The sequence below is a fragment of the Thamnophis elegans genome, chromosome 1 (genome assembly GCF_009769535.1).
Source record: "Thamnophis elegans isolate rThaEle1 chromosome 1, rThaEle1.pri, whole genome shotgun sequence".
Classification (NCBI taxonomy): Eukaryota; Metazoa; Chordata; class Lepidosauria; order Squamata; family Colubridae; genus Thamnophis; species Thamnophis elegans.
In genome coordinates, this window is record NC_045541.1 from 5,048,460 (window position 1) to 5,064,992 (window position 16,533).

General features: G+C 41.3%; 1 protein-coding gene across 1 annotated transcript in view; it reads right to left on the reverse strand.

Moving 5' to 3' along the window:
• The window catches only part of NRP2 (neuropilin 2), a 157,782-nt gene that overhangs the window by 80,674 nt on the left and 60,575 nt on the right, over positions 1–16,533 (reverse strand). The window contains 2 exon segments of the mRNA XM_032234293.1: positions 6,529–6,681; positions 10,299–10,418. Coding sequence (XP_032090184.1) covers positions 6,529–6,681; positions 10,299–10,418 — 273 coding nt within the window.

Sequence of the window (16,533 nt, forward strand, 5' to 3'; positions counted from 1 at the left end):
CTGGGTTTGCTTGTACCAAGAGAGCTCCCTGCAGTTGTAATGGGATTTTCAGAGGGATGGTTCACAGCTGATCCTTGCGGCACCAGAGACATGGGGCTAAAAAAGGAAACATGAAGCTGATGGAAAGACTATCTTGGAAAAAAAACGGAGTGAAGAAAGTATATAATTTAGGGAGTCTTCCAAAGTAAGGGAGAAAAGAGCTATGAAAGAAAGGAAAGAAGATTTTCCTTGCATGGATTTTAATAATCTGCTACTGGAACACAAATATTTATCTTGCCTCATTTTACTAGGCCCTTCCTTTTTATGACTCTAATTCATTGTCTGGGTTTCCACATGTCTTCTTAGAGGTACAACCCATTGCCTTTATGGGAGCATTTTACTGAGCATCCACAGACTTCACAATTTAAGTTGGAAGGATTGATAAAATATAATATAGGATGAACATTCTCATAACACTAAGTAATATCTGACTCTTCACTATCCCATGGACCATAGCACACCACCTCTCCCCCATCCTCCACTGTCTCCCTGAGTCTACTCATATCCATGCTCATTGCATTGATGACACTATCTAACCATTTCATTCTCACCCTCCGCCTTCCCATTCTCCTTTTGCCATAAAGTCATACCTCTTGCTCATTAAAATATTCTAAAATATCTCTCTGGCCTGCACCATTGTTTCCATTGCTTTCAACAAAAGGCCTGAATTTTGAAATACAAGATTTCATCTATGTATGTATGTATGTATGTATGTATGTATGTATGTATGTATGTATGTATGTATGTGTATATATATGTATCTGTATCTGTATCTGTATCTATATCTATATCTGTATCTGTATCTGTATCTGTATCTATATCTGTATCTGTATCTGTATCTGTATCTGTATCTGTATATGTATATGTATATGTATATGTATATGTATATGTATATGTATATGTATTTAGTGTCACAACCCCTGGTTTGCCCAAATATGGAAGGAAGCATACTGCTTCCTTTCTCTGTCTATCGGCTCATCACAAGAGACCATCCAGACAGAAAGCCATTATTTTTAATAAAAATAATTATAGTAAAAATAATGGCTTTCTGTCTGGATGGTCTCTTGTGATGAGCTGATAGACAGAGAAAGGAAGCAGTATGCTTACTCCCATATTTGGGCATACCAGGGGTTGCGACACAAAATACATACCTATCTCCCTGGCTCAGCTGATAAAGGAGGAGAACCTGTGGCTTAGTGGCTAACACAACTGCCTAATATGTAATACAGCACAGGTTCAAATCCCAGTAAGGGTATGGCTAGCTGATGAGAGCTAAATAGCTTGAAATAGATCTATACTAGTCTCCCTTTATTTATTTATCAGCACAAATGCAACACACGCACACACATATTTTAAGAGTATACTCATGACCTCCTCATATCATTAAGGTTGCAGATGCAATTCATTTTTCATGCACACCTAAACTCAGGCACTTTTATTTAGAATCTGTGCTATCTGTCATTCCTTTATGACTCTAATATCCATTGAGAAAAACAATACTTATGCTTTTTTTTCATTGTTGTTTTTGAAGTGAATCTAATAACTAAATGTGTATTCCCCCCCTCCCCGCAATTCATTATCTGTTCAAGATATGGTTTTCATTCTGTGAAGGGTTTCATTGCACCAATAAGTAGCTACAGTATCAATTTTAATAATGAACTGAACACAGGAAGATTTTTTTTGTCCTTAAATACAACAGTACCACCTCTGTTGTTGTTATTCCCAACCATCTGTTTCTCTCCCTGTTTGATAGACCCAGAAATCCTGATTAACCTTCTCCACCAGAAGCACGCTACAATATGAGATATGATACAGCCATTCCAATCTCATTTCCTTCAATGAAAAATGTAAAGTGATGCTTTTGGGAATAATTCACTCGAAGGAAAGCTCTCCTGCCACTGAAGTAGGCTGAAGTAACAACACAACCTATAAAGACTTTTTTAAAAGATGCAGAAATGCAAATGAAACACTCTTTCAATATGGGGAACAGTCGTTTGTACATGAGTACCATCCTCAAATTATTTCTTTACCAACCATACTCTAAAAGGGGAAAAAAAGAGAGAACAATTATAAGGCACGTCAGGGGAGAAAAAATGGAGTGAAAAATTGAGTCGGAGTTATAAAAATAAGTAAGTATGCTACTCACAGAAGGCTTATTACATTAATTCAACATTTTTACAGGGAATAAGTTGGAGAGGGTATACAATCTGAGTCTTTCGTGTTGCTGGAGGCCTCAGTTATTCTGTGATATTAATTTTCTAAAGCATTTTAAATGTTAAAGAGGTTAACACTGGAAATAGGAAACAGTTTCTCCAACTGCACCCCTAGAGAGACCCTAACTTTGGGACAACCGAAAACACACACTAGAGGCCCAAACAACAGTCTCAATTTCTTTTTAAACATGACAGTTCAACAAAAAAAAATGTAATCATGGACAATTGAAATGGAACTTAGGGTCAAAGCTGATTTGTATCAGTTTAGGAAAATCAGGGCTACTCTTATCACTAAATGGAGCATCGGAAATGGCCCTTTCAGCCTTACTACCACTGTCACCAGAGGTGGGTTCCTACCAGTTTGCACCTATCCGGTAGAACCGGTTCGTCAAATCTACCGAACCGGTTAGAAGAGGTTCCACCAGTGGACCCGGAAAGCAGGCCACACCTACAGAAGAGGTTCCAAAAATTTTTGCAACCCACCACTGGTCCTTGGATGTGATTATTCTACACTATCATGCTCCTATTTATAAAACTCAGTGCCTCTGTGAAAGGCAAGGATGACTACTGCGTTGGTGGTGCAATCAGAACATTGCGTGTGTTGAAGTTGTTTTAACGCAAACCAAAGATGCCTTTTAAAAAACAAGTTTACATCATATTCTTATGCATGCCAGTGCTGTGTGTGAGGTAATTTAAAGTGGTTCTGACAAGTGTCGTCGGCATCTTCATATCCGGTCACATGGGCAGCAAGCCACTCCCATCCGGTCATGTGGGCAGCAAGCCACTCCCACAAAGGAGGCCACACCCACAGAGTAGGTTCGAACAATTTTTGAAACCCACCAATGACTGTCACCCTCTTTGCTGCTTTATTTTTCCCGAGCCTGGTTTGCATTCTGAAAATAGAGGAAGGATGAATTCCATTCCCACTTCAAGGTCAAACCTGAGCTTAACTGGCTCAGTTCTTTAGGAAGGATGTAATCTTCTGTGCAAAATGTTTGCTGATACTTTTCGTTAATATCCATAAAATAGAGAGCCAGACTGGAGTAGTGGTTTAAAGTATTAAGCTGGGAACTGAGAGACCTTCAGCTGTAGTTTTGCTTTAGACACAAAGCCAGCTGGGTAATCTTGACTTTGGGCAAGTCAACTCTCTCTTACCTCACTTCACAGAGTTGTTGTTGTGGAGGAAAATGGAAGGAGCAAAGTGTGTTGTATATGTTGAGTTGAGTTATTTGTAAAAATAATGACAGAAAACAAACAGACAAATCTGGAGAAATGAAATTAAATGCAGTAGTTCAAGCCAATGGTCTACACCAGTGGTGGGTTTCAAAAATTGTTCAAACCTACTCTGTGGGTGTGGCCTCCTTTGTGGGAGTGGCTTGCTGCCCATGTGACTGAATGGGAGTGGCTTGCCGCCCATGTGACCAGATATGAAGATGCCGACGACACTTGTCAGAACCACCTTAAGTGACCTCACACACAGCCCTGGCATGCATAAGAATAGGATGTAAACTTGTTTTTTAAAGGCATCTTTGGTTTGCGTTAAAACAACTTCAACACACGCAATGTTCTGATTGCACCACAAACGCAGTAGTCATCCTTACCTTTCACAGAGGCACTGAGTTTTATAAATAGGAGCATGATAGTGTAGAATAATCATATCCAAGGACCAGTGGTGGATTTCAAAAAATTTTGGACCCCCTTCTGTAGGTGTGGCCTGCTTTCCGGGTCCACTGGTGGAACCTCTTCTAACCGGTTCGGTAGATTTGACGAACCGGTTCTAGCGAATAGGTGCGAACTGGTAGGAACCCACCTCTGGTCTACACTGACTGAATGGATGGCCTTAACATGCTATAGAATCTGCTGCTAGGCACTGGGACCCTACAGCAGGCGCTGCGATAATTTACAGAATACAATATATAGAAGTGTTTGGAGTAATGTAAACAAAAGCTGATGCTTAACCACCTAAAAGATAAATTAATCAGCGGCGCTCAATTTGTATTGGATGATTTCCCCCCCTCTTTTCTGTTCTGCTCAGCAGGGAACACTATCCTTCAATTCTAGAGCCGTATAAATCAGTAAATCTAGTTATTACCACCAACATATAGCTACCAGGGAGAACAAGTGGTTACAAAACACTTCTCTATTAGTCAAAACCCACTAATGGGGGGATGGGAATCAATTGGATTGATTGAATATGCATGCTCCTTGGGTACAGATGTTGTAGTGATCAGGACTGATGCCTTAGCAATAAAATTAAATGGTGTGAAAGATTTCCCTCAAACAGCAGGACCACTTCTAGTAAATCCTCAGATTTGTGGTATGAAATTTTAATGCCTGTTCATGGAAATTAGGCAAACATTTCTTTGAAGCTAGCAAATGTCTCCTCTTCTTCCTATGTCCAATGGGGAGAAGGAAAAACGTAAATCCTTGAGTTTGTTGAAAGAGATGAAGACTGAGCAAACAAGACTTTCAACTACCAGACAAACTTAGATCCTCCCCACTGCACAAGGACTCATATTGTGAAGTCCTTATTGTGTTCATACAGTCCTTTGTGTGACAACACAAGCCTCTGTACTAGCAGAAGCATCAAAGCCTCCAATGCAAATATCGGGGTCTTTCAGAGGCCCAGGCAAGTTCTAGCCTCAAGGGAAAATTGACAACGTGCATAGCAGAATAGCAAAAGATCTCCTTAGTTCCACATTGAAGGAGTATCCGCGTGCAAGGGAATGCATAGAAAGCAGAAACATCCACGGTATTCAAAGTGAGACTTTTATCATTGATGTTCAAAACCAATATCAGCTCACCCAGACAAAAACAAGCACACTATTCCATTTTCTCAGCACATAAGAAGTCTGCAGATAAACTGAATACACATGCACATGGAGCAGTTAGCACATGATTTCAGTTTCCTCACTGATGTGCAAGTTTACTGAGCCGAGGTGGCGCAGTGGTTAGGGTGCAGTACTGCAGGCCACTTTAGCTGACTGTGATCTGCAGTTCAGCGGTTCAAATCTCAACGGCTCAAGGTCGATTCAGCCTTCCATCCTTCCGAGGTGGGTGAAATGAGGACCCGGACTGTGGGGGCAAGTTGCTGACTCAATTTGCTAAAAAATTTGTAAACCGCTTAGAGAGGGCTGAAAGCCCTATGAAGCGGTATATAAGTCAAATAAATAAATAAATAAATAAATAAATAAATAAATAAATAAATAAATAAATCCCTCCTGAAACAAATGCTTTTTCTCCTCTATTTTTTTTACTACTTTAATTTTTTTGGCTTAAACTAAAACTTTTTTTATTTTAACAAATTTCTCCTTCTATTCGTTATAAAATTATATTAAAGATACTTAAGGAAAAAGTATTAAAAAATAGTTGAATCTGCCACTTGGAAGCCTGAGTCTGAAGTTGTTTTTTTTAAACAATGTATCCTTTGTTCATTCCTATTTGACTTCACTGACTTTGCAACGGAAGGGTTTGGAACTTGTTTTTAAAACCTGATGAAGACTCAAGGGCACGAACAGTGTACTGCTGGTGCTCTTGGAAAATATATTCCACACTGAAGGAGTATCCGCATGCAAGGGAATGCATAGAAAGCAGAAACATCCACGGTATTCAAAGTGAGACTTTTATCATTGATGTTCAAAACCAATATCAGCTCACCCAGACAAAAACAAGCACACTATTCCATTTTCTCAGCACATAAGAAGTCTGCAGATAAACTGAATACACATGCACATGGAGCAGTTAGCACATGATTTCAGTTTCCTCACTGATGTGCAAGTATCCCTCCTACAACAAATGCTTTACTTGAACCATCATTTACAACATTCACAGCTAAGAGATTATCTGCTACAGTTATAAGGGCTAAGAACAAATTCAAATTCCTGTTCTGAAGCTATTATTCCATAGCCTCGCGAAGCTTATAGGGTAGTGGTGAAGACATAAGTAGTAGTAGTAGTAAGTAGTATGTGTATGTAATGAAAACATATATTAGGAGAATTATACCACATACTGATTTTCACCATAGATATCTGAATTCATATCTGTTTAAAAGCACAGTGACTTTTTTTACATGTATCTTAGATTGATTTCACTGAAGCAATATAAAAAAAAATACTTGGAATTGATAAATAAGTTTATAGCAATATGCCGAAAAGGCGGTGTTCACATACTTTGTAACGTATGCTATAGTTTCTCAGAGATAATTTAAATACTTATTTTCCTAGGTCCACAGTTCATGGATATTTTTTTTCTTTTAAAATGATTTGAATTGGCTTACCTGGGTAAACACCGATGCCTGGTTCTAAGTGGCTAGTCCATGTATTTCTAGAATGAAAAGCCCATGTAAATCCTGTAGATGTGTCATGTGTCCAGCCACAAAAATCTTCAGGAAGGTCGAAGTTGCAATTGAATCCTATTGGGACCTGGAAATCTTGTAAGAAAACAGCACAACATAAAAATAAGATCAAAAGGAAGGCCTGTTTCTATTTAACTACTAACATAGTTGGCAAATCATAAATGGTTATAGAAATATAAAGTATTTTCAATGTGTGCAAGCATAACAGACTAAGGGTTCAGATAAATCCGAAATAAAATCTCAGCATTAATTATGAAGTATCCTTCCTGTGTAAAAATGTTCTTGTTTTGAATTTACTCTAAGAAAATATAATAAAACAAGACTTTAAAAATTGGACACTAGAGGGAACTAAAAATTATAATTAAATGAGAAAAAAATCTTAAATTTGACTTACAGATGAAGCAAATTTAACATTGGAGACGTTTAAGGATATTTTGAACAATGGACCTAGAAGTTAATTTTAACAGTGTCTATTTCTACAGAAAGATTGTATCTAAAGGAATGTAGGGGACTTCTGGGGGGGGGGGGGCATGAACCACCGGTAGCCTGGATACCAAAATAGCTGGCGGGCAGGGAGTTTCACGTGGAAATTTGAGGAGAAGGTGAGGCACGAGACAAAGAGGAGTGAAGAGGGGGAGTGTGCTACAGGAAGGAAGAGAACAATGGATGACTGAAGAGAAGGAAAGGAGGCGAGGGAGGAGGGAGGAGAATGATAGCAGAATGGAGGAAAAGGGGAGCCAAAAGCTGAGTGGAAGAATAGGTGTGTGTGTGTGTGTGTGTGAGGCACAGCAGCGAGAGTCAGACTAGGCAGCACGCAACAGAACCAGGTGAGTAGGGCAATAGGTGAGCAGAGATGGAGCCAGATGAGCGAGACAAGGCAGAGGTGAGCTTGGAGGAGGCAAAGCCCAGGCAAGAACAGATGAGTTCACGGATGGTGGAGGCGAGCTGAGTGAGAGGGGCATATGTGAAACTAGCAATAGCAATAGCAGTTAGACTTATATACCGCTTCATAGGGCTTTCAGCCCTCTCTAAGCGGTTTACAGAGTCAGCATATCGCCCCCACAGTCTGGGTCCTCATTTCACCCACCTCGGAAGGATGGAAGGCTGAGTCAACCTTGAGTCGGTGAGATTAGAACTGCCGAACTGCAGATAACAGTCAGCTGAAGTGGCCTGCAGTACTGCACCCTAACTACTGCGCCACCTCGGCTCTTAATCTTCTAACAGCTATATTCTTATTTTTATTCTATTTCCCTTTTCTTTCCCTCTTTCTTATTTCTTTTCTGCACCTCTACTTCTTGTTTTACTTTTATTTATTTTTCCAATTTATATTCGTTTTTGCTGTTGTAAATATAATTTTAATAAAATTATTACAAAAACACCAAGAAAGAAAATTATACATAAATCATACAATTATTTATTTTGAGATTAAAAACCACAGCTAAATCAAAATAAAAAGCACAGAAGTTATAATTGGTGTAATCCATGATGAAGTAGAAATTCATCAAGAGCTGAGGTGGTGCAGTGGTTAGAGTGCAGCACTGCAGGCTACTTCAGCTGACTGCAGTTCTGCAGTTTGGCGGTTCAAATCTCACCGGCTCAAAGGTTGACTCAGCCTTCCATCCTTCCGAGGTGGGTAAAATGAGGACCCGGATTGTTGTTGGGGGCGATATGCTGACTCTGTAAACTGCTTAGAGAGGGCTGAAAGCCCTATGAAGTGGTATATAAGTCTAACTGCTATTGCTATCAATGCGCTGTATAATGTTTAGTTAGATTACTTGAAACTCCAGGTGAATTTTCCCAAGGCTAACCTCATATCTGAAAATCAGCATGCTTGAAAGAAGGTTAAGTTGAAATAAGCAGATGCTTCCACGCTATTTGAAAAAAAAAATGCAAGAAGGGAGGGAGAGAACATTTTATCTGAAGCTACTCAAGGTTATTTCTGGATACTTTAGTATGGATATTGCTTAAGTATCCATATATCAGGCAGTTCCCCTGAAACCACTTTTAACATTACAATAAATCAATGTAATGTTTTGTGAAGTAACTCACTCCTTGCTATTAAATAAGATCAGACTTCTGATCAAGCCTCTCTAGAGTTTGGCCTGTCACTAATAATATCATTCTGCAGTTCTGAGATTTCTTGGCTAAGAATGAGGGAGAAGAAAGAACAATCACTTAGTTGCAAACTCATTGCTGACAACAATACAATTGGAATAGCCAAACAATCCCTGTAAAGTGGCTTCTAACTCACTGACATCAGAGAATTGTTTATCCTCTTCTAGCCAAAGAGATGGAAAGCTGGGAGTGAATGCACATGAATGTAGTCCTTGACTTATGGCCATAACTGAGGCCAAAATTTATGCTGCTCAATGAACGTCTGTTAAGTCAGTTTTCCCCATTTTACATCCTTTCTTGCTACAGCTGTTAAGTGAATCATTGCAGCTGTAACGTTAGTAACATGGTTGCTAAGTGAATCTGGTTTCCCCATCGATGTGTCAGAAATTCACAAAAGCTGATCACATGAGCCCGGGACACTGCAACTGTCATAAATGTGAACCAGTTGCCAAGCATCCAAATCTTGTGACCAAGGGGATGCTGCAACAGGAGTGCGTAAAACGATCATAAGTCACTTTTTTTCAGTGCTGTTGTAACTTTGAACATTCACTCAGTGAACTGTTGTAAGTTGAGGACTACCTGTATTACATTACATTACGGGGTCATGGGAATCCTTTGAGCGTAGTTAGCAATAGCAGTTAGACTTATATACCGCTTCAATATCAGGCAAATGGTGGGGTGAGTGATCTTAAGAAAAGCCGTTTTGGGAGGGGATCAACAAGGGAAAAGTGATGCTTGCTCTGGCCCTTTGGATGGAGTATACAGATGCAGTAGACAAGTGCTGGGCTGGCTGTTGCCTACAACGTGAACGAGTGGGGATAAATGATGTGAACGGAAATAGAAGAGAACAGTTTGACTGGGAAGTGAAAGAGGAGCTACAGGAAAACAGGTAGTCAGGGCCTGAATACACTCCACAGGTTTGAAGACATGACTCTTAGGGCCAAAAGAGAAGTAATAACTCTCTCTTGAACTCAGCATGGTCAGACCATTGGTGAAGATCGTCAAGAACTCTCTGACATAACTCTCAACTCCCAACAAATCTCCACCAGGCATCCAAATTATAAAAATATAGCAATAGCAATAGCAGTTAGACTTATATACCGCTTCATAGGGCTTTCAGCCCTCTCTAAGCGGTTTACAGAGTCAGCATATTGCCCCCAACAACAATCCGGGTCCTCATTTCACCCACCTCGGAAGGATGGAAGGCTGAGTCAACCCTGAGCCGGTGAGATTTGAACAGCCGAACTGCAGAACTGCAGTCAGCTGAAGTAGCCTGCAGTACAGCACTCTAACCACTGCGCCACCTCGGCTCTATTATTTCCTCTAATATCTGGAAAGGTCTAGATTTTCCACTCCTGACATAAAGGTTCTGAGCTGAAGCCTGCTAAAATGCCATCTATCTCCTTGTACTGAGGGTTTTTTTTTCCTTCCCCTTGCTGAATAGAGTTTGAAAACTTCAAAGCGGCAATTAATAAAGTACTCGATCACATAAATATTTATGTGTGCAGCTCTACCATTCGCACACTTTGCACATCTGGAGTGACATGCAATACGTTTTCAACTGGCTAAGGAAATACCTCCGTTCTCCACGCAACCATCATCGCCACAATCTGTTGCTTCTTCATCAGTGGAAAACTGAGTGGTCATCTCCTCACTCTTCAATGTGGGCTTCAGTGTCTCCGCAGTGGACTTCACATCTACAAATTAAAGAAAAGAGGAAAGGAAGGACAAGCGAGTGAATGATTTCACCAGATTCTGGATCGAAGTGGCATACGACTCATACGTGATAGGAAAGAGAGAATTTTAGTTTCATTCACTTCCTATTGGGCCTCAGCTTGGCTGGGTAAATAATACTAGGACAGTTCGTTATTGCACCACCACTTACGCTCTACATGGGGCTGCCCCTGAAGAGTGTTCGAAGACTACAGTTGGTCCAGAATGCAGCCGCGCGAGCGATAATGGGTGTACCTAGATACACCCATGTTACACCTATCCTCCGCGAGCTGCACTGGCTCCCCATTGGTCTCCGGACGCGCTTCAACGTGCTAGTTGTTACTTTTAAAGCCCTACATGGTATTGGACCTGGCTACCTGAGAGACCGCCTCCTGCCATTCACCTCCCAACGACCAATAAGATTGCACAGGTTGGGCCTCCTCCGGGTACCGTCGACCGGACAATGTTGACTGGCGGCCCCCCGAGGGAGGGCCTTCTCTGTAGCTGCACCGGCCCTGTGGAACGATCTACCCGCAGAGATCGGGACCCTTACCACTCTCCCGGCCTTCCGTAAAGTGATTAAGACCTGGCTGTTCCGGCAGACCTGGGGCTGTTGATTAATATCCAGCCCCACTTGACTGAATGAATGATGTATTAATTTTAAATATTGTATTTTTTAAATTTTTTAAATGCTTTTTTTGCTGTGAGCCGCCCAGAGTCCCAATGGGAGTGGGCGGCATACAAATCTTATTAAACTCAAACTTACCACTCTTTGAATGATAATCTGGCAGATCGGAAAAGGCTTCGACAGAAAGGGCCAGTACTTAGGAAGGCAAGTGACTACAAGTCCTTGACTTATGACCACAATTGAACCCAACATTTTCTATTGCTAAACAAGACAATGATTAAGTGAGCTTTGTTGCATTTTATGACATTTCTTGCCACGGCTGTTAAGTGAATAACTTTCATTAGATTAGTAACATGGTTGTTAAGTGAGTCTGGCTTCCCCGTTGATTTTGCTTGTCAGAAGGTCGCAAAAGGTGATCAAATGACACTGTAACCGTCATGAATACATGCCAGTTGCCAAGCATCTGAATTTTGATGATATGATCATGGAGATGCTGCAACAGTTGTGTGAAAAATGGTCATAAGTCACTTTTTTTCCCAGTGCTGTTGTAACTTTGAACAGTCACTAACAAATGGTTATAAATTGAGGACTACCAGTATCATACACATCTACATGTCATCAGCCCCATTTAGAATATAACCCCAAACATACTGCATATGGGCCAAGCCCCATGCTGCAACCACAGTTATTGAAGTCATCAACAGTGGTAGTACGCAATTAAGGCCTTTAAAACAGGTCTTCCTCAAACAGCACTCAGTCAATGAATATTTTTAAAAAGATGAACGGTGCTATCCAGGGGTGGGTTTCAACCAGTTCGCGGCGGTCCCCGCAAACCGGTTGGTCAGTGAACCCGGAAGTAAGTAACTTCCAGGAACGGCGAAGGGCCCACCCGCCCGCCTGCGCTCCTTACCGGTCTTTGAAGGCTTCTGCGCTTCCACGCAGGCGCATGGCACATACAGCGCCTGCGCGATTCTCCGCGAGCAGCTGGATGGCACATACAGCGCCTGCGCGAGTCTCTGCGAGCAGCTGGAGCATCGCGCAGGCACTAAGACGCATGCGGGAACTACGCGCGTGCACGAGGACGCTGCCGGCCCCGTTCCAATTGGTTCGGTTGGAACGGGATTAGCAACCCACCCCTGGTGCTATCTATACTGGTTCCCAAAAATAATCATTACAAGACAAACCCAGGAAAGAAAGAATTATGAACATACAATGACATAGGCATAAGAATCAATGCCTATGGTAGCCCCAGTCACCAATTAAACTCTCCTATCTTCTCTAAAAAAAACAAACACCCTAGGTTTTGACTTAATAATGTCATTCCCCAAATCAAGAAAAGCTGTTTGTCCTTGACTTGTAGTACATGCCATTGTCTATCAGCAATAGACACCACTTTCTATCCCCTTTACATAGAACCAGTGGTGGGTTTCAAATTTTTTTGGAACCTACTCTGTGGGTGTGGCCTCCTTTGTGGGAGTGGTTTGCCAGCCATGTGACCTGGTGGGAGTGGCTTGCCGCCCATGTGACCTGGTGGGAGTGGCTTGCCGGCCATGTGTTCTCTCTCTCTCTCTCTCTCTCTCTCTCTCTCTCTTTCCTTCCTTTTGTCTCCCTATCCCTTTTTTCTTTTTTTCTTTCATCTCTCTCTCACTCTTTTTCTTTCTTTTTTCTTTCTTTCTTTCTTTCTTTCTTTCTTTCTTTCTTTCTTTCTTCCTTCCTTCCTTTCTCTTTCTCTCTCTCTCTGTGTCAGTCTGTCTGTATGTGTGTATGTGTGTGTGTGTGTGTGTGTCAGTGGTGGGTTTGAAAAAAGTTTGGAACCTCTTCTGTAGGTGTGGCCTGCTTTCCGGGTCCACTGGTGGAACCTCCTCTAACCAGTTCGGTAGATTTGATGAATCGGTTCTACCAGGGGTGGGTTTCTCACCCCGTTCCAACTGGTTCAGTTGGAATGGGGCCGGTGGCGTACTAGTGTCTGTGCGACGCTCCAGCTGCTCCTGGATGATCGGGCAGGCGCTGTATGCGTCCTGCACATGCCTGGAAGTGCAGAACTCATCAAAACTGGGTAAGGACCACGGGCGGGTGGGCGCGCCCTTCGCCATTCCCGGAAGTTACTTACTTCCAGGTTCGGCGACCAACCGGTTCGCAGGGACCGCCGCGAACCAGTTGAAACCCACCCCTGGGTTCTACTGAACTGGTGTGAACTAGTAGGAACCCACCTCTGCCACCCACACTCCATACAATAGAAGACATGGATGCAAATCTGATATCAGAAATGACAATATTCTTAAAGCAATAAGAAAACATTTTGTATATTTTATATCTCAAGAACTTTTCAAAGACAAAAAAATGGCAAAACAATTGATAAATTCATCAATAAATCCGACACCCTTTTTACAGATTATGAACAGACCAAAGTTTCTGACCCAACAATAAATTAACTATCAAAAATGTTATATCACTCCTGCAACTTTACGCAATTTCACCCTTCTTTTCTTTTTTCATTTCGCCCTGTTCTCCCTTATGCTCTCTTTCACAAAACAGAAACCTAGTATTTATGGGTTTATACTATTATTTTTCAAAATATTAAGCTCCTATAATAATGGATTAATGGTCTTTGCGATGCCACAGGTCCCTTGGTTGTTTTTTATTACAATAGACTAACACAGCCCGAAACAAGTCTATTTATTTTTTGTTTATAGACATTATGTAAATCTGAGGTCACCAACATACGTACATTAAGGTAAAATATATAATGCTAAGTGTCAACTTCCAGCTCACTTTTTCTTTCTGATGAACCCTAAGCTCTCTTGAAAAATAAAAATGAGCAAACTCATCTCAGTGTCGTATTTGAATTGCATGAAATGAAGCACAAGGGATGAGAGGCAAGATCATGAGGAATCAGTGGTTTTCTCATGGATGGCATTTTATAAATGAGCAAAACTATTCCCACCAGCTGATTTGCAAGAGCCTTCAGCACTACTGCAAAATCTGAAGGATGTCAACTAACACAAAAAAACCTCTCCAGTATATATAATTTAATCTTGCATATTTAATATCTCTCTCTTTTTCAAAGATTTCTTTCTTTCCAAGACTGTAGAAATACAATCCATTTCTACCTTTTTCTTTTTCTTTTGTTCTCTCCCAATGTATATAAATATTCTTATTTCAAGATTATACATTGGTGGTGTAGATTGCTTTCTATGGTAATAAAATCAGTTCATCTGTAGATGCTATAAAACATTACTGGTTTAATGCTTCAAGGAAGGTATGGAGAGCAGAAGAGCCAATAACTGGGTTTTTCTTTTTTTTTTCTTTGGTAGTTGATGGTAAGATGAATTGATGTAAGTACTTAATAATACAACATGATATTGACTATGTAATAGTATACATGTGATTATATGCTATGAAAATGGAAAATAAAAACTTTCTATGGATATGGAAGCATAAATACCATCAACATAGATTGGAGTTTGCTCAGAAGCGGAAATACATCAATGAGAGGAAGAGTGGGAAACAGAAGAGAGAAGAAAGATGGGAAGAGAGGGATAGGAGAGAGGGTAAGGGGGGGGAGATGAGGAGGATAAGGAGGAGTGGAATGAAGAGAGAGGAGAAGGAGAAAGGAAGGGGAAGTAGAGTAGGAAAGGATGATGGAGGGAAGAAAGGAGGTAGGAGAGAGGTAGAAGAAAGAGGTCTATGGAGAGCAGAAGAGCTAATAATGGGTTTTATCTTTCTGGGCGTTGATGGCAAGAGGAACTGATGTAATTACTATTTAATATAATAGGATACTGGCTATGTAATAGTATACATGTGATTGTATGTTATGAAAATGGAAAATAAAAAAGTATATTGGAAAGAAAAACATTACTGGTTTAATGCTTCAAGGAAAGTATCCAAACCCTCATTAAAGTCCCTTTTTTTTTGCAGTGAATATTCTTATTTTGTAACTTCTGATTCTGAGACGTTCAGTGAGTGGTTCTGCTAAACTGTTTCCTACAAACAACAAGCATGCGGAACACAGGGATATAAAGCAATCGAGAGAAGGAAGATTATGTGGCCAAATGTATGGATTAACAGAATTCTTGGTCTATGCTAAGGGGGCTATACTCATGGATCAACACAACCAGCTTGCAGCTGCTCCTAATTTGCTGTCCAAATTTGAAGATTGAGATTAGTCTACTTTGGATCACCTGGGTTCATGTGCCTGGTGCTCTTGAAAACTGCTTGTGCTCCCTTCCAGGCAGGGGTGGGTTTCAACCGATTCGCGGCGGTCCCCATGAATTGGTTGGTCGGCGAACCCAGACGTAAGTAACTTCCAGGAACGGCGAAGGGCCCACCTGCCCGCCCGCGCTCCTTACCGGTCTTTGAAGGCTTCTGCGCTTCCACACAGGCGCATGGCACATACAGCGCCTGCGTGATTCTCCGCGAGCAGCTGGATGGCACATACAGCGCCTGCGTGATTCTCCGCAAGTAGCTGGAGCATCGCGCAGGCGCTAAGATGCATGCGTGAACTGCACGCGTGCACGAGGATGCCGCCGGCCCCGTTCCAACCGAACCGGTTGGAACGGGATTAGCAACCCACCACAGCTTCCAGGCCTTTGTATTTCAGAACAGCACTTTGCATCTGACGCAACATAAGGTCACGGTAACAAAGACCATTAGAACCACAGCTGTGTATGATCCGCAAGGCAATGGGAAAAGAGGGAAGCAATTACTCATAGGTGAGTAATTATATTGTCTCCCTGAAAACACCATGCGGACATATACCTTTGCAAATATGAACCGAGTGTAGAAAGTTTGCACTGGGAATCAAGTAGAATTTTTTTTAAAGGAGGAAAAAACCCTGCCAGATGAATTCTAACTAAGCAGTGAATTCATACTCCCAGCAACCAAGCCATAAAATTAATAGAAAAGTTTCCTTACGCGCAGGATAATAAAGTAATGGACAAAAGGCAATTAAGTTTCCCACATGCCACAGACATCAACATAGCTCAAGTCCCTTCTGGAGACTGATTTATGGATCCAAAGAAAATATAGAATTCTTTCATCTTTGGGTTTGGTGGTCAATAATCTTTTTAAGGCTTGTAGTCTTACTGGTTTTTTATTTGAACTGGCAAAGAGATTTACTGCAGCCCTAAGAAAACTGAGGTCAGGAATAATATTTTTTTCTTTCATTAAAGGAGCAAGGCACAGAGAAAGCACACATATATGTTCAAATGAGCCAGTACATAAGAACCAGGGACGTGCAGTCAGGGGAGGCAGAGACTCACCACTGTCATCATGAGAAGAAAAAAAAATGTAAAAGGAAAAAGGCAAGAGCTGCTGAGGTCAGGCTGAGCTAGTTGCTGCCAGAGTCACCGTGGATGACTCTGCTTAACTGTTTAAAAAAAGCCTCTAAAAAAGCACCCTCTACAGGAGGTGGCAGGAGAACGACGTGTCTCATCTAGTCTGACTTTTTATGATCACTCGAGCAGAGTTAA